This window comes from Nilaparvata lugens, chromosome 7, assembly GCF_014356525.2.
Source record: "Nilaparvata lugens isolate BPH chromosome 7, ASM1435652v1, whole genome shotgun sequence".
Classification (NCBI taxonomy): domain Eukaryota; kingdom Metazoa; phylum Arthropoda; class Insecta; order Hemiptera; family Delphacidae; genus Nilaparvata; species Nilaparvata lugens.
In genome coordinates, this window is record NC_052510.1 from 62,070,507 (window position 1) to 62,097,837 (window position 27,331).

General features: G+C 33.9%; 1 protein-coding gene across 1 annotated transcript; it reads right to left on the minus strand.

The window, feature by feature from the left end:
• Window positions 1-59: 59 nt before the first annotated feature.
• Window positions 60-22,936, minus strand: LOC111059199 (ionotropic receptor 75a-like). Its single transcript, XM_039433334.1, has 9 exons — window positions 22,657-22,936; window positions 20,636-20,802; window positions 17,240-17,545; window positions 14,686-14,825; window positions 11,291-11,458; window positions 8,594-8,805; window positions 5,795-6,006; window positions 3,365-3,633; window positions 60-508 (listed from the first exon to the last, which is right to left on the minus strand). The coding sequence occupies exons 1-9, from the start codon at window positions 22,811-22,813 to the stop codon at window positions 307-309; spliced, it is 1,833 nt and encodes a 610-aa protein (XP_039289268.1). The 5' UTR covers window positions 22,814-22,936; the 3' UTR covers window positions 60-306.
• Between the last annotated feature and the right edge of the window lie 4,395 nt (window positions 22,937-27,331).

Sequence of the window (27,331 nt, forward strand, 5' to 3'; positions counted from 1 at the left end):
ATATTTGATTATATAAATAATTGATTCACGTAAATCATTGAGAAATATACTTTCTTGGCGAATAAAATATACCTAATTGATTACTTTAAACAAGAATGAACAGTTGTTATTAAATCAGATATAAGGGTATCAGCTATCCTCTACCAGAGACAAATAATGCAAGATATTAGATAGGCTATCTTACTCTATGCCTCTACAGAAGGCAGTGGCAAATCAGAGAATCGGCAACGCCGTCCTCCCATCTTTCTCCACAGCCATTATAACTTGGACATCACTACAATACTGATTTCAAAGATGAATTTATTGCTAACGTCTCTTTGAAATGAATATTTCAAGCAGCATAATAACAACTGATAGCACTAGACCCGAGAAAAAGATGACGTAAGCTATAAGGAGGTAATTCATGCTGACGTCAGGTGAATCCGGGGTGGACTGACAGTGTGGTCTCCTTGGATACCAAATGTTCAACTCTCTGGCAATGACTCCAATCTCTTTCAGTCTCACTAACCTGCCGAAAACAACACAATTAATTGGTCAGAAGTCTTGAAATTAAGGGCCAAACCACAAGCAGCGTTTTTTTCAGACGAGTCGGCAGGGCAGGAAGCTCTCTGATTGGGTTAGCGTTCGGGAATCAGCTGATAATCAGCCTATCGGAGAGTTTCTTGCCCTGCTGACTCGTTTGAAGAAAAAACGCTTCTTGGATTGGGTTAGCGTTCGGGAATCAGCTGACAATCAGCCAATCGGAGAGCTTCCTATCCTGCCGACTCGTCTGAAAAAGGCTTCATGTGGCTTGGCCCTCATAGTAAATTGGACGTCAAATTAAAATAACCAATTACAGAAAATAGCTAGAGTACACTTGTAAAAGTATTTTTAAATTAAACACGACTAGTTTCGTCATTTATGTCATTCTCTAGTTATCTTTTACAAGTAACCCTATTGAAATACTTCATTAAAATTATCAAATTTTCACATATACAACGACAGTAAGTTACTTGCTTGTTATGTGATTTGTACGCGTTTCGAGACACTAGGCTCCATTCTCATCATTTTTAGTTATCAGTTATCTTCATGCCAAGACCAGTTGAGCATTGGACCTCCAGGGACACGTCAAGAAAAAAACACAAAACAAGTAAACCTGCTAACAAAACAACAGTCAATCTGAATTTATACTTAGCATAATATATCTTCAGACTAGATTTGTTGGTTTGCTAGAGGTTAAACGATAAAATAGGTTTTTGATACAAACTAAGGAACCTTCCCTGTGCACAGAAGATGGTGTCCAGTGGCATGAAATGCGTCCAGATTTACATAACATTTGAGAATAATATTATAATTAACTATGAGAAATTTCTCTATTACAAGAAATTAGCCTATGACCAGCTAATCTATTAAATCATCGATTCAATAAAATTCTTAAGGCCCCGTTACACAGACTATAGTGAGGTCCACGTTATAATAGCAGTGGAGGAAGATAAGAGAACAGAGTTGCCGATTCTCTGCCATGCCACTGCCTTCTGTAGAGGATAGCTACATGATACTGGTATATCTGATGTAATATTAACTGTTCATTCTAGTTGAAAATGATCAATCATATTTTAATCATCAATAAAATATATTTTACAATGATTTATACATTTTCATAGTTGAGATGAAATATTTTGTTAATTAATTATATTTCTACATTCTTTAAAAACGATTTGGCAACATTGCGGAGCAAGAGAAGGATGACGCTATCTGGTTTGTTGAAAGATAGACAAGGATAGCAAAACCAATTTTAACCATTATAACGTGGACCTCACTATAAATGTAACCATTCATTTTTACATGGAAATTATTGAGATATTGCAATAATTATTCAAATGCTAATTAATTAATAATGCCAATGAATTTTCATCTAGCTGTTTACCCTGTTGTCAATATTTGCAGTAGCAGAAGTCTTCAGGGTGATTTATAGCATTTAATTTGGATTTTCGTTTAATAATAACTAGTAGTTCTGTGAACAGTAGACCTCACGCAGTATTCTCATCCACAAGTAACTGATTGAAACCATAGACCTTATGGAAATACAGCAATAAACTGGCTTCTCCACACATCAGTGTAATCACTTGTCAGCTGATTTATTATGAATAATTTTATAGTCTGATTTTTACTTTCCTTGCAATATTACCATAGATAAGGAAAGTATTGCTTTCCGAAAAAATTAAGGTACCCCAATTTCTAAATTTCTATACGTTTCAAGGTTCCCTGAGTCCAAAAAAGTGTTTTTTGGGTATGGTCTGTATGGGTGTATGTGTGTGTGTGTGTGTGTGTTGTGTGTGGTGTGTGTGTGTGTGTGTGTATGTGCGTCTGTGTACAAGATATCTCATCTCCCAATTAACGGAATGACTTGAAATTTGGAACTTAAGATCCTTCCCCTATAAGAATCCGACACGAACAATTTCGAACAATCCAATTCAAGATGGCGGCTAAAATAGCGAAAATGTTGTCAAAAACAAGGTTTTTCGCGATTTTCTCGAAAACGGCTCCACGATTTTGATTAAAGTTATACCTGAAATAGTCATCAATAAGCTCTATCAACTGCTACAAGTCCAATATCCATAAAAATTTCAGGAGCTCCGACCCATTTATGCAAAGTTCGATTTTAAATTCTCAATTATCAGGCTTCAGATACAATTTAAACAAAAAAAACAGAGTGGAAAAGATTGAGCATGAGAATCTCTACAATTAATGTTCAGTAACATTTTCACCTAAAATTAAAAATAAGCTCGAAATTCGAGAAAATGTGATTATCCAATTGCAAACTGTTGATTCTATTGAATGATTCACTATGAAGAGATAGCAGACCTCGTGTGTCTCCAGCGTTATTGCCCTGTCACCAGCTGGCTCAAATCTTTGAATAGTAGACTTGAGATGCGCGGGAACACTAGCGTCAGGTGATCAATTTTCATAACGGCAAGGAAAGTTGTGTGAGTGCGCCACACCAGATTTTTACTCTAATATGGCGTATGAAGGAGGCTCCTTTTTCCTTTTATATTATCCTTGAAATCCAAAATTTCCATAAACTCTGTATATACGTCGACGCGCAATTAAAATAGGAACATATCTGTTAAATTCATGAAAATCTATTACCGCGTTTCGCCGTAAATGCGCAACATATAAACATTTAGACATTAAGAAAAATGCCAAACTTGAATCTTAGACCTCACTTCGCTCGGTCAATTATTTATTCATTCATTAATCAATCAAATATGATTGATGATAATATTCAATAAGCACAACCTCATACATCCTTCTTCATTATCATTATTATTTAGAAATTGATTAATTAAAATTATTATTTCCTTCAATTATGAAATTTACTCACCCACAATTGATAAACTCTTTCAAGAAGAAGTTCTTGCGCATTGGACTAGGCACTTGGTTGGGCTCGACAAGCTCCACCTCAGACAGCTGGCAGATTTCATTCATTGAAAATTTATTCCGAACATACTTGTAGAGGACATTTTCTCGGCCGTAGAAAGCAAAACTGGACGACTGGACAAGAGCCAGGCCTTCATCATTTGACAAAAATGCGTTTGCTTGGCCTCTCATCTTTTTCCGGTACAGCTTTGAAACGAGACTGTTGTTGGAAGTCTGAAAAATTAGTTTGAATTCACTGTGAAAATTATGAAAATACTAGTAGTTCTGTGAACAGTAGACCTCACGCAGTATTCTCATCCACAAGTACCTGATTGAAACTATAGACCTTATGAAAATACAGCAATAGACTGGCTTCTCCACACATCTGTGTAATCACTTGTCAGCTGATTTATGATGAATAATTCTATAGTCTGATTTTTACTCTAATATTGGCGTATGAAGGAGGCTCCTTTTCCTTTTATATTATCCTTGAAATGCAAAATTTCCAAAAACCTTGTATATACGTCGACGCGCAATTAAAAAAGGAACATACCTGTCAAATTTCATGAGAATCTATTACCGCGTTTCGCCGTTAATGCGCAACATATAAACATTTAAACATTCAAACATTTAAACATTAAGAGAAATGCCAAACCGTCGACTTGAATCTTAGACCTCACTTCGCTTGGTCAACTAGTTATTAGAAATTGAATCTACAAGTTACTAAAAAAATACTAGTAGGCGTGCTCCTCAAGGGTCTAATTGAAAACTTGACCAACTGAAATCTTGAAAAATTTAAAATAGGCCTATAACCATCCTCGGTAAATTAAGATTCTATATGCAAAATTTCAAGTTAATCAGTCCAGTAGTTCAGACTTGATGATGCGTCATTCGTGAATTTCCTATCCTGTACGTGTACAAGCCAATTCTGACCTTTATTATATTATTGATATAGATTGAATATAAGATATTCTTGTGATAATACACAATGACTACACAGAAACTCAAAAGTTCTATATGTGCTTAAAACACAATGATTAATTAATATTAGGCTAAATACTTTTCTGAAAGTGAATATGAGATCTGAATACAAAGACTTTGGTGAGGTCCACGTTATAATGGCAGTAGAGAAAGATAGGTGAACAGCGTTGCCGATTCTCTGCCTTGTCACTGCCTTCTATAGAGGATAGATGACTCAAACGTTCTATTATTATGAACATTTATTATTGAATAATTGAGAAACATATTTTCTCGGAGAATCTATATATATAAAAGCGAAATGGCACTCACTCACTGACTGACTCACTCACTCGCAGAACTAAAAATCTACCGGACCAAAAACGTTCAAATTTGGTAGGTACAGTTATTTTGTGGTATTTACAGGTATTTTGGTTCAGTTGGCACTTTAGAGGCGCACTAAGAACGGATTTGAAAAAAAATTCTAAAGATACGCCCAAAATGCGTTTTTCCAGCGTTTTCTCAGCTTTATCGAGAACAAATGAACAGAAAATGTTCAAATTTAGTACAGAAGGTCAGCTAGGGTGTAATAATGTTGTGTTAGAAGGAATTTGCAATAAAGTCAAAGATAGTCCCAAAATTGGCGTTTTTTTGCTTTTTCTCAGATTTATCGAGAACAAATGAACAGAAATTGTTCAAATTTACTACAGAAGCTCAGCTGGGGTGTAATAATGTTGCGTTAGAAGGAATTGAAATAACGCCAAAGATACACCAAAATTAGCGGTTCTTTTCTCAGTTATTTTATCAATAGACAGAAAATTTTCAAATTTGGTACAGAGGTTAAGCTAGGGTCTAAAAATTTTGTGATGAGGTGACTTTAATATTTCATCAAAGATACGCCCAAAATCAGCGTTTTTCCAACGTTTTTCTCAGCTTTTCTGCGTTTTCTCACTACGTTGACTTTCTGATGGAATGAAACATGCTCAAATGAGAAATGCAGGCGAGCGAAGCGAGCCCGCTGTTCTCATTTTTGGACGATCCAGTCGGGGGTCCAGAAGTCTGGCTAGACGGATATGGCGAGCGAAGCGAGCCTGACGGCTAGTAAAATATAATTGATTTCTTTTCAACAAGAATGAACAGTCAATATTACATCAGATATACCGGTATCAGCTATCCTCTATAGAGGGCAGTGGCAAGGCAGAGAATCGACAACACTGTTCTCCTATCTTTCTCCACAGCCATTATAACGTGAACCTCAGTATAGTAGGCTATTCACAATAATGTTAATACGGCTTTCCTTTTTACTAAAATTGATTCATGATACGGTATTGGTATAATATTGAAAAATTGATGAAAATTTAGAACAAAGTGATAATATTTTCAACTATTTATAGACATCTAACATTTATTCTTCGGCTAGTATAGCCATTTCACTTACCTCAAAGTAGTTCTTGAAAAATGACAAGTTATGAACTCCAATTTCCATGTCACTATTGATTAAATCTTCAGAATTGTGTATTGTCACCCACTTGCGTTTCAAGGCCAAAGTAACAATTATCGAATTGTAGAATGTGCAAATTATCAGACCGAAAATAAGCGCTGTCAGCAGAATAATACGCTCTGATAGGCGTGAAGAGCAACTTTCAAAACCTGTAATCAAAAAATCCGGAATATTGACAAAATTATGAATTTTCATCTGTTGAATGATGGTTGAATTATTAAAATATTAGTACTTGTGTTTCTTGATTTCCTGTTCCAGTAAGGTACTACTTATTCACATAAATATTTACAAAACTTGACATGATACATTTTACATCAAACACGACTATAGTGAGGACCATGTTATAATTGCAGTGGATAAAGATAGGGAAACAGTGTTGCTGAGTCTCTGCCTTGAATAATCAAATTTCTACATTGTTAAAAACAGATTTGGCATCGTTGGGGAGCTAGAAAAGGATAGTACCACCTGCTTTGTCGAATGATAAACAAGGATAGCAACACCAAAGTTAATCAAATACTGTCATTATAACGTGGACCTCACTATAGTTTCGGCAATTCTTTGTAATCAAACATAAAAGTAGCCCCATAAAAAACAGGAATAAACAAGTATAGTTACAAAAGAAAACAAGTATAGTAATAAAATATATCAAGACATTGATTGACCGAGCGAAGTGAGGTCTAAGATTCAAGTCGACGGTTTAGCATTTCTCTTAATGTTTAAATGTTTATATTTTGCGCATTTACGGCGAAACGCGGTAATAGATTCTCATGAAATTTGACAGGTATGTTCCTTTTTTAATTGCGCGTCAACGTATATACAAGGTTTTGTGGAAAATGCAAGGTTTTGCATTTCAAGGACAAATACAAGGAAAAAGAAGCCTCCTTCACACGCCAATATTAGAGTAAAATCAGACTATAGAATTATTCATCATAAATCAGCTGACAAGTGATTACACAGATGTGTGGAGAAGCCAGTCTATTGCTGTATTTCCATAAGGTCAATAGTTTCAATCAGGTACTTGTGGATGAGAATTAATACTGCGTAAGGTCTACTGTTCACAGAACTACTAGTATCAAATCTTTTTTGGAGTATATTTTTTACAAGTACAAGGATTGCATATTAGTTACGGCTGTTACAACATTATCATTTTCCAATCTCATAGATTACGGTATGATAACTAAATCAATAATAGGTTTTTGTTAATCAATAATAAATTTTTAGTGTGTTTCAAACATGTCGAAAGAGAAGTACCTTACTAAAACAAGAAATCTAGACACACGAGTTAACTAACTCTTACAAAACAAATCAATGTAAAGTAATCAAATATTATACTTGCCATCAAAGCCTAGATTTTATGCTGTATATTTATCAATTGAGCAGTAACTACCGTAGCTCAAAACTTACGGAACCTAAGAGCCGGTTTCCGAGCTCGGGATTTGGCCAAGTTCTAGACTTTAAACAGCTGGAGTCAGAAAATTGGCTTTCCGAAACGGGGCGTAGTCGCAGTCCACGATTAAATTAAATTTCGAAAAACTAGAAAATTGAACACAAAATAAAATAGAGAGAAAATAGTGTAAAGTTTCAGCTATTTTGAATTACAGTCGAACCTCTGTATAACGAAGTCGATTATCCTGAGAAAAAATTCGCTGCAGAGAGGTATTCGTTATTGAGAGGTTGTTCTGTCAAGAAAACTGCCACGATCTTATGAATCTTGTAATATCGTATCACGGTGGTTGAACACAAAATACGGTAATTTTGGCAATAAATACAGTATAAATACTATAACTCAACTTTCCTATTTTTTAATGTTTTATTTGAAAAAGAGAGTAATTTTCAGTTGAATTTTGCATTTGAATGAAACATAATTTTCAATAAACGACTCACATCTATTTAAACAGTCGAATATGTTGTCTGGTACACTATTTTCCAGTTTTAATCCTTGCCTGATAATTTTGCAAGCTTCAAGAACGTCTTGATCTGACGGATTCTTCTCCACAGGTTCATCACAGCCATCATCATCATAGTCAGTTCAAAGGATTAAAATGTGTGACAGGAGCAAGAATGGGGAAGTCCAGTCGTTTACCTACCTGGTCTACAAATGACAAGGTCTTGGAATTCTATTTCCAGTAACTTGCATTCAATTTCCGACATGTGTTTCAACCTCTATCGACTGTCTACCACCCTATCTTCTTCCTACCTCAATTGCCATTATTTTTAGTCTATTGACCTTTCTGCTGAAACTAAACAATTCCTTGAAAATGACCGTCTGCTTCTTAAACACACTACATATTGTAAGTTGAAGTCAAGAGAAAACTTTGTTGTTGAGACGTCCGAAATTTGTTAAATAGAGGTAAATAAGCAGCCAAAACTCTAAAATGTCATGGGACCAGGTAAAAATTCGTTATGTAGAGGATTTCGTTAAGTGGAGGTTTGTTATAGAGAGGTTCGACTGTATTTAGAGAAGGTTTCATTTCTTGAAGGAAAAACGTTCCCAATTATAGAAATGAGAAAATAAAGATTGTCATAAAAACTGCGACTACGCCCCGTTTCGGAAAGCCAATTTTCTGACTCCAGCTGTTTAAAGTCTAGAACTTAGCTACATCCAGAGCTCGGAAACCGGCTCTAAATTAATTGATCTCTCAACATAATATATCTACATGATTATGATATTTTTGAGCTTTAAAAATCTCTTCTCTAGCTCTAAAAACTTCTACTGGATTTTAAAAAATTCCTCACCTTGCTGACAGAAAATGGCCAAAGTGACCAAAAAACTTCCGCTCAAAGATCTGTCCTCTCTACGAGATCTTCCACATTTTCTGGCTATGATCAGCGCAAAGGCGATAATGCCAAGCATACTAAATATGTAGAGCCATGTTAATGGGGAAAATGGCATCACAAGAGAATAGGCTGATTCAAACGGTTTTATACTGCGAAAGATGAAAATTGGCCTGCAAAATAGTAAATGAAAAGTTTATGTAAAAAATCTATATATATAAAAGCGAAATGGCACTCACTCACTGACTGACCTGACTGACTGACTGACTCACTCACTCACTCGCATAACTAAAAATCTACTGGACCAAAAAACGTTCAAATTTGGTAGGTATGTTCAGTTGGCCCTTAAGGCGCACTAAGAAATCTTTGGCAATATTTTAACTCTAAGGTTGTTTTTAAGGGTTTAAAGTTCGTCTTTAGCATGTATATTCTTCTTCTCCCAATCTCTTAATTATATTGAAATTTCCATATCATATGTTACTATAGAACTATAATCTAGATAGAGTACCTCTTCGAAACAGTTGTTAACTGGGAACTAAATTTATAATTTTGTCAGGTTGGCATTAAGTTTGAGTTGACTCTGTTAGGTTGGCACCAAGTTGAAGATTTAAATGCATTTATCGCGGAAAAATTGATGGGCTGCTACTTCAATCCTGGGAATATTATATTATAGCCGTCAGGCTCGCTTCGCTCGCCATATCCGTTTAGCCAGACGTTTAGTCTAGACCCCCGACTGGATTGTCCTAACATGATAAAAATGCAGGCGAGCGAAGCGAGCCTGCTAATCTCACTCAGTCTTGGACGATCCAGTCGGGGGTCCAGGGGGCGGAGCCCCTGGCTAGACGGATATGGCGAGTGAAGCGAGCCTGACGGCTAGTCTATAATAAAGGAAAAAATTGGCTTATACACGTACGGGATATGAAATTCACATGTATGACGCATCATCATGTCTGAACTACTGGACTGATTAACTTGGAATTTTGCGTATAGATTCGTAATTTACTGAGCATGGTTATAACCTATTTTAAATTCTTCAAGATTTCATTAAATCAAGTTTTCAGTTTGTCAAGTTTAAAAATAGACCTTTCGAAGCAAGGGTTACCTACTAGTCTATACTATAATAAAGGAAAGAATTGGCTTATACACGTAGAAGATAGGAAAATTATGTTTGACGCATCATCACGTCTCAACTACTGAACTGATTATAGTTTAGTGTAAAATATTTGAGACTTGTCCCTCCATCCGAAGATATTACAGGGTTGCCAAGTGGTGTAAAATTGCAACTTTCTCAAATTTCCAATTCAACGTCAGTATTGGATGTAGAATATCATCCCCGATATCCTAGTAGTACTAAAAAAGCTTCAGGGTGAAGGATTAAAAGAAATTTAACTTTTATGATAAAATGGAAACATCGCGAAGATTTGTTTTTTTTTTTTTAATATCACTTCTCTCAGATCGAATCATGGGGCGTCGTAATGCGTAATAGTTTTATATCAAATAACGGGGTGAATGTCTCCTTTCTATTGGTCTCTGGATCATTTTTATCCGACTTATAGTTATTTTTTAATTAATGATTTTTTAATTAGTTAAAAATAATTTCAATTATTTGTGAGAAACTTTCTCGCTTTCACCACATACTTATCTTTTGAAACAAAAGTTTCCAGCATGTCGAAAATTTCATGTTTTCTGCACGAAATGTCTCGACATTGACGAACATAATTATTAATTAAAAATAACTATAAGTCGGATAAAAATGATCCAGAGACCAATAGAAAGGAGACATTCTCCCGTATAAAATTATTACATTACGACGCCCCATGATTCTGAGAGAAGTGATATTCAAAGCATAACAAATCTTCGTGATGTTTCCAATTTCATCATAAAAGTTAAATTTCCTTTTAATCTTCAACCCTGAAGCTTTGTTAGTACTACTAGGGAGTCGGGGATGATATTCTACATCCAATTCTGACGTTGAATTGGAAATTTGAGAAAGTTGCAATTTTACACCACTAGGCAACCCTGTAATTTCTTCGGATGGAGGGCCAAGTCTCAATTTATTTTACACAAACTATAACTTGAAATTTTGCAAATACATTCTCAATTTACCAAGGATTCATACAAGGATGAGTATAAGCCTACTTTAAACTCTTCAAGATTTCAGTAGGTCAAGTTTGTAAATGAACCCTTGCGGAGCACGGGTTACCTACTATTGAATGAAAAAGACTAAGAAATTGTCAAAAAACCACTGATTTATTGATAATTAGAAAGACCGGTTTCGGTTATTACACCATTGTCAATCTCTGATACTGAGATTGTCATTGTGTAATAACCGAAACCGGTCTTTCTAATTATCAATAAATCAGTGGTTTTTTGACAATTTCTTCGTCTTTTTCATTCAATATGAATAATTACCACAATATCAACTTCTCAACTACACAAAAAAAAGGTTACCTACTAGTTATTTAATATAAAGCTAGATTGTAACATATCGATATTAGTGAACATGTCCGGTAAAGTGGAAATATTATTCCTATCAAAGTGAAGCCCACGTGATGGCAGTAGAGAAAAATAGGAGAACAGCGATACCGATTCTCCGATACCGAGAGTATTTGGTAAAAAATGAAAATTGAATTAAATTCAACTATATTAGTACAGTACCTATTTTTCCAAAGAAGCACCGTAAAATCAAGGAACGGCAGCTGTCTCGATTTCTCCATCCCAATCAGCCCAATATCGGTGATATTCCTCTCTATTGCTCCAATCAGTCCACTGTATTCTCCATCCTTCTTCTGCTTGCCATACTCTTCAGCTACACTGATATCCAACCTGCAATAAATTGATTGATTGATTGAGTACTTTATTTATGTAGATTACAATATATACTGGCTTATACACTTATATACAATAGCTTACAATACAGCAAAATTATAGATGAATTTACATAATATAGACTGAGAAAATAATTATTGAACTGTATATGATATGAAAAAGTAATTTGTAATATAATAACTATAGATAATTATATTGTTATGCAATTGGCGGAGCTTTGGACACATCAATGTCCATTCTTCGGAAAGAATATTAAAAATATCCTCCCCACTAACTCTCTACCAAACCACTAACTCTCTACTAAATCACCGACAAACATTTATTTATTCACTTTTTGTGTAGTTGAGAAGTTGATATTGTGGTAATTATTCATATTGAATGAAAAAGACTAAGAAATTGTCAAAAACCACAGATTTATTGATACTTAGAAAGACCGGTTTCGGTTATTATACCATTGTAATAATAATAATATCGAGTGACCTGGCTTGGTCAGGTCTGGTGTCAGAGTTTTCAGGTCGCAACTGATCAATTTCAGGGCCTCTGACATGACCTTACGACTGCTTTTTAGGCAGCCGGGACCGACTGCTTAACGTGTCCATCCGAAACACGGGAGTGACCCGAGATAAATATCTTGCCCGGGCCGGGATTTGAACCCGGGCCTCTGAATCATGAAGCCAGCATCTGATCCACTCGACTACGGCCACTCCTATTATACCATTGTCAATCTCCGATAAACAGAGACTCAGTTTATCCGAAACCGGTCTTTCTAAGTATCAATAAATCTGTGGTTTTTTGACATTAATTCAATCTATTTATTCAATAAAGACACACAATAAGATACTGTTGCTGATGAGATGTTGTGGTATCTATCCATAATGAAAACACTAGGATGTTGCCGAAAATATCACTTATTACTTTCCTTGCCCTATTACCATAGGTAAGGAAAGTATTGCTTTCCGAAGAAAATTAAGGTACCCCAATTTCTAAATTTCTAAACGTTTCAAGGTCCCCTGAGTCCAAAAAACTGGTTTTTGGGTATTGGTCTGTGTGTGTGTGTGTATATGAGTGTATGTGCGTCTGTGTACACGATGTCTCATCTCCCAATTAACGGAATGACTTGAAATTTGGAACTTAAGGTCCTTTCACTATAAGGATCTGACACGAACAATTTCGATCAAAAGCAATTCAAGATGGCGGCTAAAATGGCGAAAATGTTGTCAAAAACAGGGGTTTTCGGGATTTTCTCGGAAATGGCTCCAACGATTTTGATCAAATTCATACCTAAAATAGTCATCGATAAGCTCTATCAACTGCCACAAGTCCCATATCTGTAAAAATTTCAGGAGCTCCGCCCCATCAATGCAGATAGATTCCCAATTATCAGGCTTCAGATACAATTGAAACGAAAAAAAATCAAGTGGAGTAGATTGAGCATGAAAATCTCTACAATTAATGTTCAGTAACATTTTCACCTAAAATTGAAAATAAGCTTTAAATTCGAGAAAATGTGATTATTCAATTGCATTTTATTGTTGATTCTATTAAATCATTCACAATGAAGAGATAGCAGACCTCATGTGTGTCTCCAGCGTTATTGCCCTGTCACCAGCTGGCTCAAATCTTTGAATAGTAGACTTGAGATGCGCGGGAACACTAGCGTCAGGTGATCAATTTTCATAACGGCAAGGAAAGTTGTGTGAGTGCGCCACACCAGATTTTTATTGCAAAATAACAAACATGTTTCAACATAAATAGTATCATCTTTTAAATACTGAAGATGACAGACATCATTGGTGTACAAACAGGTCTGTTATTTTACAATAAATAAGTGATATTCTTGACAACATCCCAGTGTTTTCACTAACACACAATAAGCTTCGGTTAACGTGTGAGGTTCTTTGAACCCTTGGATCCTTGAATCCGTCCCTTTAAAAACATATTCAATTGTGGATACAGTTAGGCTCAACTCACACTTACGCGACTCAGGTGGAGAAGAGACTCGACTCTAGTCGAGAGCATGTATTTTCAAATGGTGACAGTCGCGGAGACTAGAATCGACTGGTCTGAGTGTCACCATTTGGAAACACATGCTCTCGACTAGAGTCGAGTCTCTTCTCCACCTGAGTCGCGTAAGTGTGAGTTGAGCCTTACAGATCATAATTATTATGAATATGATTGGGATAGAACAAAAGGCTTGGCTCGAAACTATTTTACTCCCAAATTTTGATAACATGACCGAAAAATAGGTTATAATTTTACTGTTGAAAGTTCAAGACCAATTTTCGTCCAAAAATATTAATGAGCTGGAAATTTTCAATTTAAAAATTATAGTGAGGTCCACTTGACAATGAAATCGAATAATCTTATTGTATTTTATCGATTACCTTCATGAACAGATGAATAATTCAGCCTGAATAATAGAAAATTAATCCATTTCCACACTTTTTGCTGAAAATTTAGTAGCCGGTTGTACAGAAGTCTTTTAACTTCTAATCCTGATTAAATGCCACGAGAACCACTCAGAGAAGCATTCTTCTCAGAAAACTCTTCTCTGATTGGTTATTCTTGAATTTAATAATGACTAAAATTTAACATGCCTTTTTGCCTTAGATTCAATAATAGTCTAGTATCCTAATATATCTATGATATTTCATAAAACATCTATTAGCCCATGTTTTACAGTTTTTATATAATAGAAGGAATCTTATAAATAATAGAGTTAGTGCCGGTTGCACAAAAGCCGGTTAAATTTTAACCGTGATTCATTCGACGAGATCCAATCAGAGAAGCCGTCCTTTCAAAAACGGCTTCTCTGATTGGTTCTCGTAAAGCTAACCACCGTTAAAATTTAATCGGCTTTTGTGCAACCGGGCCTAGTTTTCAATATTATTTTAATATACTATTTTCTATTCTAAATTATTGTAGGCCTATATTGTACAATATAGAAAGTTAACTTGAGAATTACTTTATGTTGAAATATGTTGAGTAAAAAATTAAAAAATGATACTTAGATTTTTATTCATTATATATTGATAATATTCAAAGTATTTATTATCATACATATTACTGTATATTCTATTCTATTCAATTCTATTATATATTATAAATGTTATACTATAAATATTGTATGATGTTATATTATTAGCTGTATAAACTTGACGTTGTCTATGTTCAAAATGAATTTGATGACAATAAAATTCTATTAATTTATTTAATCTACTCACGTGAAATTGTAAAGTTTTGCCAGCTTCATGAACAAGACAATGGTGTACCGGGCAAGATTGTCTTTGTACATCTCATATGAATTATTCATCAGCAGTTGAAGCGATTTCTCATCTATGCTATCCATTTTTAGTGATTGGAGCTGGAAATATAAATGTGAAAATTAAAATAGATGATAAATTAAAGTCAAAAAGAAAATTAAAAGGAACATAGACATATAGGTCACCGGAAATGTAAATGTGAAAATTAAAATGGCTAATAAAATGTAGTCAAAAAGAAAATTGAATAACCGAAAATATAATTGTGAAAATTGAAAGAGCCAATAAAATATGGTCAAAATAGCTATTTATGTATTAAGAGCATAATGCGCGACTTTATCGCTCGCGCAAAACAGTTATCACGCGACGCGAAGCAGAGCGTGATAATTTTTTAAGAGCGATAAAGAAACATTACGCGTGAATTACATACAAAATTTTTTCTACAACTGCACAAACCTGTTGAATCACTTATATCTGGCGGAGTTTATAATAATTCGTCTACACTGATATCCATCATGGCTGTAGAATCGGTACAATTACTGACTTTTTAGGTTAAGATCTGACCGAGAGTGGTTTGTCTTTTGGCGAGCTGCTTATCATCAGCTGATTAACGAGTGTAAAGAAACTCTTCTGCGCTTGCGCGAATGATTAGCGAGCGTAAAGAAAATTTACTGCGCAAGCGCAGATGGTTAGCGAGCGAAAAAGTAGATTCTCCTCAGAAATAAGCTGTTTTACGAGGAGAATTGAGTATGTAAGTTCTTTCTAGCAGTTGTAGAAAAAGAAAATTAAATAGGTACAAAGGTTTTTAAAATGTATAAATTCAGGGCTACTTTCTTGTATATATATAAAATAGAATTATAGTACCCTTTGAAATTAATAAGATACCAATAGCATTGCTAATCAAACACTGCCATTATAACGTGGAACTCACTCTAGCAAGCGCATATGCAACTGTGTATCTTTTCGGATGCTACACGTTGCTTTTGAGAAGATACAAAATAGCATCAGTTGCTCAAGGAAAGATACATTAAAGCTCATTGAGTATCTTTTCGGATGCAACACGTTGTTTTTGATAAGATACAAAAGAGCATCTGTTGCTCAAGGAAAGATACATTGAAGCTCCTTGTGTATCTTTTCGGATGCAACACGTTGCTTTTGAGAAGATACAAAAGAGCATATTTTGGTTATGAAAAGATACATTAAAGCACCTTGTGTATCTTTTCGTATGCAACACGTTGCTTTTGAGAAGATACAAAAGAGCATCTGAAAGATACATTTTCAAAAATGTTCCATGTTTTTGAACGGGTAGTATTATAGTCTATAGTCAGGTCCACGTTATAAAATGGCAGTTTTTGATTACCAATGGTATTGCTATCCTTGTCTATCATTCAACAAAGCGGATAGTGCTATCTCTTCCTCGCTTTGCTCTGTTGTCAGATCGTCTTTTAACAATGTAGAACTAATAGTTAATTAACAAAATATTTCATATGAAAATTCATTATGAAATCATTGAGAAATATAATTTCTTGATTAATAAAATATAATTGATTATTTTAAACGAGAATGAAAAGTTAATATTACATCAATAAACCTGTATCAGCTACCGTCTATAGAAGGCATTGACAAGACAGAAGATCGGCAACGTTTTTCTCCTATCTTTCTCCACTGCCATTATAATGTGAACCTCACTATAGGCATAAAGGTCACGCATAGTTACAAAGGGAAATTACATTAGGTAGAACCTTACCTAAGGCCAAAACATATTAATTCAATTGTTTAGAATATTTTTTGTCCTTTATCATATTATTTGTATTATTTTGTATTGTTATCTTGTGTAATAGAGAGTTAAGTGTAAGAGAGGGCCGACTGCGCCCTAACTTCGCTCTCTAGGAAAAATAAAGGCGGTCATCCAATTCAATTCAATTAATTTGTTGACGTTGTCTATACATGTAATAATTGTTGAAGATAATAAAAATACTTGTTTTTGTCATAGTCATTCAATTTCAGCAGTTTTACATCCATGAAATCAAGCTTGTAATCAGCTGATTGTAGAACAAATAAACATATGATTCTCATTACAGCATACTATACTGTAATAAAATCATATGTTTTCTTTACATTCGAGTAGGTATGTTTGCTAGTTCCGAGTTTGGAACTGAAAAACTGCCGCCTTTTAGCGCTCCAGATGGATGTTTTGTCAACTACAATCAAGAAATTCCTGATTCGAAACTTGTAAACTAGGTTATGTTTATAGAATGCATGTAGTAATGTCAGCACAAGAAGGTAATGTTTTCTGTTTCCTAATTATTCTTTTCTAGATTATTATGACAAAAAATATTGTAAGTTACTTGTACGTGAATGTCTTTTGCAGTGCTCGAATGAAATTCTAGTCTCGGCTAACGCCTCGACTAGAAACATCATTCTCGCCTGCAAAACGGCCCTTCCCGTCCTTGTGACTTGAGATACTATTTGATAATCAAACTAAGAGCAGACAAGAATAAATGGGAAAATGACTTACAACTGTTTGGCTTTTGACCAAGATTCCTCCCAGATTCGAGCGACGTTCAATTTTAGTGCCATGAACCTCTACCTTTAATCCCTCAGCCTCCGTCCAATTCCCTATGGCAAACACTTTCAGATCTTGTAAACTGTAATCGACTTTGTAAACTATGTAAAGATTTACAAGATGGTCGTCTTCCTGGGCTACCGTGACGTCACAGAATACGTTCAGCTTGTAATTTTTTAGATTCTCCATCGTGACTTCCTTCATTTTTGTCCATACCAGCCATTTGTGTTTCCGTTGAAAGATTTCCAGATCTGAAATCTTGAGAAATTTGGTTCGATCATTCATCAAATTGGAAAAAATTGATCAGTTATCACAAATTATAATCTAATTATGAAAATTAGAGTAATAAATCTTGAGGAATTTCATTCGTTAACTTATCAGATAAGAAAGAATGATCAGGTATCACAAATTTTAATCTAATTATGAAAATTAGAGTAATAAATCTTGAGAAATTTCATTCGTTCATTTATCGAATTAGAAAGAATTAATCAGTTATCACAAATTATAATCTAATAAAAAAATTGAGAAATTCCTTTCGTTTATATATAAAATTAGAAAGAGTTTATCAGTTATCACAAATTTTAATCTAATTATGAAAATTAGAGTAATAAATCTTGATAAATTTCATTCGTTCATTTATCAAATTGAAGAGAATCAAACTGTTATCAAAAATTATAATATAATTAAGGAAATTAGAATAATAATTCTTGAGAAATTTCATCCGTTCACCTAAAACATTAGACAAAGTAGATCAGTTATCACAAATTGCAATCGCTTTATGAAAATTAGAATAATAGATCTTGAAAAATTTCATTTGTTCACTTATCAAATTAGAAGAAATTAATCACTTATCACAAATTATAATCTAATTATGAAAATTAGAGTAATAAATCCTGAGAAATTTCATTCTTTCACTTATCCAATTAGAAAGAGTTAGGGCCAAGACACATGAGGCGTTCTTTCAGACGAGTCGGCACGCCAAGACAGGACAGGGAGCTCTGCTCCGATTGGCTGATTCTCGATACACTCCCAATAAGAAAGCTTCCTGTCCTGCCTACTCGTCTGAAACACGCCTCATGTGGATTGGCTCTAAATCAGTTATCATAAATTATAATATAATTTCAAGAATTAAAATAGCAAATCTTGTTCATGCTAATTTATTTTTGCTGGGAAAGATGTTCTGTTCTTTTCACGAGTAGTATGGTTGATAATTATCAACTTCTTCTAATTATCTTTTTTTTTCTCTCTTCATCTTCCTCTTACTTTTTTGATTTCCCTATTCATAATCATAATCATCAACATGAACATAATCATAAAGAAGAAGGAGTAGGAGGAGAAGAAAAATGATAAGCAGGAGAAGCAGAAAAGGGAGTGGAAGGAGAGAGAAAATGAGAAGGAAGAGGAAGGAAAAAGAGAATTGGAAGAAGGAGAAGGGGGAGTGGAAGGAGAAAGAAGAGGAGAAGGAGGAGAGGCAGAAGGAAAACTAGAAGAAGTAGAAGATTTATAAGAAGGACATTAGGAAGAAGAAGATGAAAACAGAGAGAAAATAAGAAGGAAAAGAAGGGGAAAAGGACGGAAAAAGAGAATGAAAAGAAGGAGAAGGGGAAGTGGAAGGAGAAAGAGGAGAAGCAGAAGGAAAAATAGAAGAAGTAGAAGATTTATAAGAAGAAGAACATTAGGAAGAATAAGATGAAAACAGAGAGAAAATGAGAAGGAGAAGAAGGGGAAAAGGAAGGAAAAAGAAAATGAAAAGAAGGAGAAGGGGAAGTGGAAGGAGATGGAGAAGGAGGAGAAGCAGAAGGAAAAATAGAAGGAGTAGAAGATTTATAAGAAGAAGAACATTAGGAAGAAGATGAAAGCAGTATGAAGAAGAAGATGAAGAACAGTGAGAAGAAGAAGGAAAAACTAAAAGAATAATCTTCTTCTTTTGTTTCTTATTCTTCTTCATACTGTTCTCTTTCTTCTCCTCCTCCTACTTCTTCTTCTCCAGCTTCTCTCCCTCATTCTCATCTTCTGTTTCTCTAATCATAATGATAAAAATCATGTTATGTTACATGTAATCTTAATTTTATCTAATCATAATCATAGAGAAACAATAGGGTAAGTAGATATCCCATGGTATAGGGCGTTTATGTCGCAACTTTTACTGTTAACTCAAGCCGATTACTGTCAATTATTGTAGATTTTTACTGTTCTTCCCGGGTGAGAGTGTATGTACGGCACAGTATGAGAGACTACCAGCGTCACACAGCTTCATGGGAAAGAACTACGTGGACTTTCGGCTTGAGATAACAGTAAAAGTTGCGACATAAACACCCTATACCATGGGATAACTACTTACCCTATTGTTTATCTATGTCATAATCATCAAAATAATGTTATAAGTTACATGTAAATCTTAATTTTATCCAATCATAATCATCATAATAATGAAAATCATGCAAGGCTGTTATTTATGTTACATGTAAATCTTAATTTAAAATTTTAATTTTCAAGACACATTTAAAAAATCTGGTGTGGCGCACTCACACAACTTTCCTTGCCGTTATGAAAATTAATCACTGACACTAGTGTTCCCGCGCATCTCAAGTCTACTATTCAAATATTTGAGCCAGCTGGTGACAGGGCAATAACGCTGGAGACACACATGAGGTCTGCTATCTCTTCATAGTGAATGATTTAATAGAATCAACAATAATTTTCAATTGAATAATCACATTTTCTCGAATTTAAAGCTTATTTTCAATTTTAGGTGAAATGTTACTGAACATTATTGTAGAGATTTTCATGCTCAATCTACTCCACTTGATTTTTTTTTGTTTCAATTGTATCTGAAGCCTGATAATTGGGAATCTATCTGCATTGATGGGGCGGAGCTCCTGAAATTTTTACAGATATGGGACTTGTGGCAGTTGATAGAGCTTATCGATGACTATTTTAGGTATGAATTTGATCAAAATCGTTGGAGCCGTTTCCGAGAAAATCACGAAAAGCCCTGTTTTTGACAACATTTTCGCCATTTTAGCCGCCATCTTGAATTGCATTTGATCGAAATTGTTCGTGTCGGATCCTTATAGTGAAAGGACCTTAAGTTCCAAATTTCAAGTAATTCCGTTAATTGGGAGATGAGATATCGTGTACACAGTCGCACACACACACACACACACACACACACACATACAGACCAATACCCAAAAACCAACTCAGGGGTCCTTGAAACGTATAGAAATTTAGAAATTGGGGTACCTTAATTTTTTTTCGGAAAGCAATACTTTCCTTACCTATGGTAATAGGGCAAGGAAAGTAAAAAATTATGCTGGGAAGTGTTCCATATAAATACCAACTCACCTGCTTCAAAAGGTCTTTAGTTCTGTCACAGGTGTAGTTGACGTAGGTTCCAATTTTGTAAGGTGTCGATTGAAATTGTTTTGCTAGCCGATCAAAGTTTTTCTCATAATTATCAACTGTCAGAACCATGAAGTTTTTTGTTGCCAATTGCATGAAGTGCAAAGATTCTGTAACGAGAGATTTATTAATTGATCAATTCATCATTTACAAAAACACATAAATCAAGTCAATAACTAGGAGAGAATCGACAGGATTACATTCTGTAACGGCAGGTTTATTAATTTATTGATTGATTCTGTAACGAGAAGTTTATTAATTGATCAATTCATCATTTACAAAAACACATAAATCAAGTCAATAACTAGGAGAGAATCGACAGGATTACATTCTGTAACGGCAGGTTTATTAATTTATTGATTCATTTACAAATAAATTTTTGTCGTCAATCGAATAGAGTACAGAGTTTCTGTAACGAGAAGTTGATAAATTTATTTATTTACAAAGTTCAAGATTTTAAAAACATGGAGAGAGAGAATGTGCTGGTAGATTAATAGAGAAGTCTACCTGTTTATCAACAACTTTTATTCATAACCTTAACTGTAGTGTCATCAAAAATAGTTCACAATACGAATTATTAACTAGTAGTTTGCCATGGAAAGTGAAAAAGATGAGTGATAGAGAAGAATATTGAAGAACTAAAACAAGAGAAATACGTGTAGAAAATTGAAAACTATGTATAGTATGTAGTTAAGGGTGTGCAAAGGCTAAAAATAAACTTTCCGATTTGTATATCATCAAGCTATCAAATTGAAAAAGTTTTCTCAGGAAAAAAATTTTCTCCGATCATTAATTTTTGAGATGAGCGCATAAAGTTTACATTTTTGGGACAGGAAATTTCAAACTTGGTGAGAAATAATATCCATGAAATTTCGAGGATGAATTCTTCATGGTATTGTTGATTCAATAAAACAGAAATATTCTGAAAATATATCAATTTTTGAGTAAGTTATTCAATCTACCAAAAATAACTCAACTAAAAGTTATTTTTGGTCACAAAAATAACTCCACTAAAAGTTATTTTTGGTAAAATAACTTACTAAAAAACTAATATTCTGAGAAAATTTATGTTTTATTGAATCAACAATACCATGAAGAATTCATCCTCGAAATTCCATGGATCTATTTCTCACCAAATTTGAAATGACCTGTCCCAAAAATTTAAACTTTATGCGCTCATATCTCAAAAAGTAATGATCGGAGAAAAACTTTTTTTCTGAGAATACCTTTTCATTTTGATAGCTTGATAGTATAAAAATCGAAAAAATGTTACCAGTAGAAAGTTTTTTTTAGCATTTGCACAGCCTTAACATAAGTTCACTTCTATTACCTTGGGTTGAATTGAATAAGATTTGGATAGGTTATAGGTTGATAAAGGTTATAGGTTAAGTTGTATTGAGTTTGGTGGTACAACATAAAAAATATGTAATGGCATGTTCATTCATATACTATGTAGGCCTATAGTAAGGTCCACGTTATAATGGCAGTGTTTGATTAGCAATGGTATAGCTATCCTTGTCTATCATTCAACAAAGTGGATAGCGCTATCTCTTTCTCGCTTTGCTCTGTTGCCAGATCGTCTTTAACAATATAGAATTAATAATTAATCAACAAAATATTTTATCTTAAACATGAAAATTCATTATGAAGTTATTGAAGAATATAATTGATTATTTTGAACGAGAATGAACAGTTAAAATTACATCAATAAACCTGTATCAGCTACCGTCTATAGAAGGCATTGACAAGACAGGATTGGCAACGTTGCTCTCCTATCTTTCTCCACTGCCATCATAACGTGGACCTCACTATAGACTATGTAGGCCTACATTATACATGGAATAAAAACGGTAGTAAATAAAACATCAAATATTCAAAACATCATGAATAACACAAATAAGAATTTGTCAACCATTATTTTGTACAACTAAATAAAATATTTAAAATGTTTTAAGTAGACTCACCTTGATAAGAACAAGTGTAGCAAATTATGGAACTGATACCTCTCACTTTGAAATAATCCGACACAAAATGTACAGTCTGACCAGTAGGAAGTGAAGAGCTTTTGGAAAATATTTGGAAAAATATAAGCAACAAAAAATTCAAAGACTTGCAGATCATAACTGAATTAAAAAAAAAACTATTCACTAGAAATATACCAATTACAGAGTCTGGTATTCACTTGAACCCGTGTTTATTACATTAGTTCATTTTATTCTGTATGCATAGTTTTTCATAATGTTATCCTGGAATATCTAGCAATATATTCCACTACTCTCTGTAGTGGAATCAATCAATATGACCACTCAATATAAAATAAATAAATAAATAAATAAATAATAATATTGAGAAAATTTCCGATTATAATATAAATTTTTAATCTATGTCGTGTGTCTATCTTGTTTTAATTTATATTATAAAACTTCAAAGTGTTTTCTGTTACAGTATGTGCTAGCAATATATTCCTATATACGACATATACTATTACAGAGAGTCTGGTAACAAAAATTCACTTAAAATCGTGTTCATTATTTTAGTTAATTTATTATTCTGTATGCTTAGTTTTTCATTTCTTATCCTACTATACAGAGTGTTCTGAAAGAAATATAGAGCTTAACAGATTTTGTCTATTTTTCATTCGTTTTATATGTAATTAAAGATTATTTTTTTAAGGTTGCGTTTGTCTATTATAGACTTATTCTACATCTTTCTCTTCAAAATTATTTTCTCTGTAGAAAAATATTTTGTGTTTATTGTACATTTAACATAGTAAATCTGTATTAAACCTTGAAGGAACTTGTTTTTCAGGACCCAGTTTCGCGTATTTCGTCACATATCTCAAAAATTACTGTAGCTACAGGTCTGGAAACTGTTTTATTCAATTTCTCAGTTCATTCTACATAAAGTACGCTGAATTGTACATCTTAATTAACAGCCAACAAATACCCGTAGGACTTCGTTTCAGCAGGGACACAGAAATTCAGACGAAATCTTTCACTCTGTATAACTTGGTAACCAAACATTTTCGGACCTATGTTAATTAGAATTTTATTTCTTCTTATGATGTGAGGAATCACGCCCTGACTTATGGGCAACTTTTTCAGAACATCCTGTATATTGCACTGGGAAATGTTTCAACTATACAACGATAACCACAAGAAGTAACTTATTACACAAAAGAAATACAACACTTCAAAACAAGAAATAGGTAAGTTCCATTCCACAAGGATTTCTAATAAAATAACACTTGATTGTCATTGACTGATATTGACTGTCTACCATAACTGAATCAATATTTGATTCATTCAACAAAAAAATCCAAAGTTTAATGCTGTAAACCACCCTGAAGACTTCTGCTCCTGCAAATATTGACCACAGTGTGAACAGCTAGAAGGAAATTCGATGAGAGCCACAATCCAAAAACATATCAGCCTTAGTATTTTTATGGAATTCTATTTGCCAGGGAACTATGACTTACTATTCTTGACTGGACAAGGAAGAAGCATGAATTATGATTCAATTCCTTCAAAATATCTGGCTTCAACTTGAAGAAGTAAACATGTCAACTCTTAAATTGACTGGACAAGAAAGAAGCATAAATTATCATTCAATTCCTTCAAAATATCTGGCTTTAACTTGAAGAAGTAAACCTGTCTACTCTTAAATTGACTGGACAAGAAAGAAGCATAAATTATCATTCATTTCCTTCAAAATATCTGGCTTTAACTTGAAGAAGTGTACCTGTCTACTCTTAAATTGACTGGACAAGGAAGGAGCTTAAATTATTATTCATTTCCTTCAAAATATCTGGCTTTAACTTGAAGAAGTCAACCTGTCTACTCTTATTGACTGGACAAGGTAGGAGCTTAAATTATTATTCATTTCCTTCAAAATATCTGGCTTTAACTTGAAGACGTCAACCTGTCTACTCTTAAATTGACTGGACAAGAAAGAAGCATAAATTATCATTCAATTCCTTCAAAATATCTGGCTTTAACTTGAAAAATAAACCTGTCTACTCTTAAATTGACTCTTTTTTGGTGAAAATTATAGTACAGGGATGACAAAATGTTATTCAAATTTATATTAAATATTGTTTGGTTAGAATATTGGTCTTGAAAACCAATAATTTTCCAATTTGAGCATTAATTAAGGTGAAAGATGAAATAGGCAATTGAATATTGTTTGGTTGGAGGAAGAGTTTTGAAACCCGATAATTAAGGTGGAAGATAAAATAGGCAATTGAATATTGTTTGGTTAGAAGAAGGGAGTAGAAAATCTATCATTTTCCAATTTGACCTTTAATCAAGTTGGCAGTTGAAGAAGTCACTTTCTACAGCTCATTCTTCAATTAAAGCTGAATCTTATTATCAACAATAAAAGATGAGTGAATAGAAATGTCTTATTAATTAGTCGTCAAGACTCAGGAGTGAAAGGTTATTAATTACTACCGAATTAAATCGATTGGAGCAGCTAATAAAGTTGAATCCAAAGCGTTTCTTCTACAAGAAAATTCACTTCAAATTGGCAGCAATCTTTATTAATAATACCAACGCTCACCATTGAACCGACGTTGACTGTTTGAAGTTGAATATTAGCTTAGATCTAAGAACTGTTTGTTAATAAAAAATCTGGTGTGGCGCACTCACACAACTTTCCTTGCCGTTATGAAAATTGATCACCTTACGCTAGTGTTGCCGCGCATCTCAAATCTACTATTCAAAGATTTGAGCCAGCTGGTGACAGGGCGATAACGCTGGAGACATACGAGGTCTGCTATCTCTTCATAGTGAATCATTTAATAGAATCAACAGTTGCCAATAGTTTGCAATTCGATAATCACATTTTCTCGAATTTCGAGCTTATTTTTAATTTTAGGTGAAAATGTTACTGAACATTAATTGTAGAGATTCTCATGCTCAATCTTTTCCACTCGAATTTTTTTGTTTAAATTGTATCTGAAGCCTGATAATTGAGAATCTAAAAGCAAACTTTGCATAGATGGGGCAGAGCTCCTGAAATTTTTACAGATATGGGACTTGTGGCAGTTGATAGAGCTTATCGATGACTATTATAGGTATAACTTTAATCAAAATCGTTGGAGCCATTTTCGAGAAAATCGCGAAAAACCCGGTTTTTGACAACATTTTCGCCATTTCAGCCGCCATCTTGAATCACATTTGATCGAAATTGTTCGTGTCGGATACTTATATTGTAAGGAGCTTATGTTCCAAATTTCAAGTCTTTCCGTTAATTGAGAGATGAGATATCGTGTACACAGACGCACATACACTCATATATATATATACACACACACACACATACAGACCAATACCCAAAAACCACTTTTTTTGGACTCAGGGGACCTTGAAACGTATAGAAATTTAGAAATTGGGGTACCTTAATTTTTTTCGGAAAGCAATACTTTCCTTACCTATGGTAATAGGGCAAGGAAAGTAAAAATTATAGAATAGTGCGGTCCACGTTATAATGGCAGAATTTAATCAACATTGGTGTTGCTATCCTTGTCTATCATTCGACAAAGCAGATAATACTATCCCTTTTTAGCTCCGCAACGTTGCCAGATCGTTTTTTAACGATGTAGAAACATAATTAACAGAATATTCAATAATTTATCAATCATTGAAAAACATATTTTCTAGAAGAATAAAATATGATTGATCATTTTTAAACTAGAATGAAATGTAACTATTACCATAGAGAAACGATAGCATAAGTAGATATCCCATGGTATAGGGCGTTTATGTCGCAACTTTTACTGTTATCCCAAGCCGATTACTGTCAATTATTGTAGATTTTTACTGTTTTGGCCGGGTGAGAGTGTATGTACGGCACAGTATGAGAGTGAGTTCTTTCCTATGCAGCTGTGTAACGCTGGTAGTCTCTCATATTGTGCCGTTCATACACTATCATCCCAACAAAACAGTGAAAATTTACAATAGTCGACAGTAATCGGCTTGAGATAACAGTAAAAGTTGCGACATAGATTCCCTATACTATGGGATATCTACTCACGCTATTGTTTCTCTATGATTATGATTAGATAAAATTAAGATTACATGTAACATAACATGATTTTTATCATTATGATTAGAGAATGCTCTTACATCTGATGCTATTACATAAGATGTAACGGTATCTTCTACCCTCTATAGAAGGTAAGTCGGAAGAGAGAATCGGCAACGCTATTCACCTATATTTCTCCACTGCCATTATAACGTGGACTTCACTGTGGTAAATTGGAATATGTTGTGAAAAACCAGACAATCTCTCACAATTTTTCCATAAATCTTCTATTATTTCACAGTTACACAATAATAACTTTACAGATTTATAAAAATAATTAGCTCTAGCACTAAACATAGAGCAACTCAACTGAACTCCCAATAGAACTCTCCGAGAGCTAAAACTCATGAAAACCGTTTTATCACAGTCTGTCAAATTCTAGAGTGACAACTCCTCTTGGTGAACAATTCTTAAAACAATATTGTTTAAAAGCATGCAGAGACTAGTATAATATCTTCAATTTATTACTATTATTAAGCTCACAAAACAATTAATTCCTTAATCTGAATAATATCATACCAAGGTCTAAGAATATAAAGTTTTTATAGACCT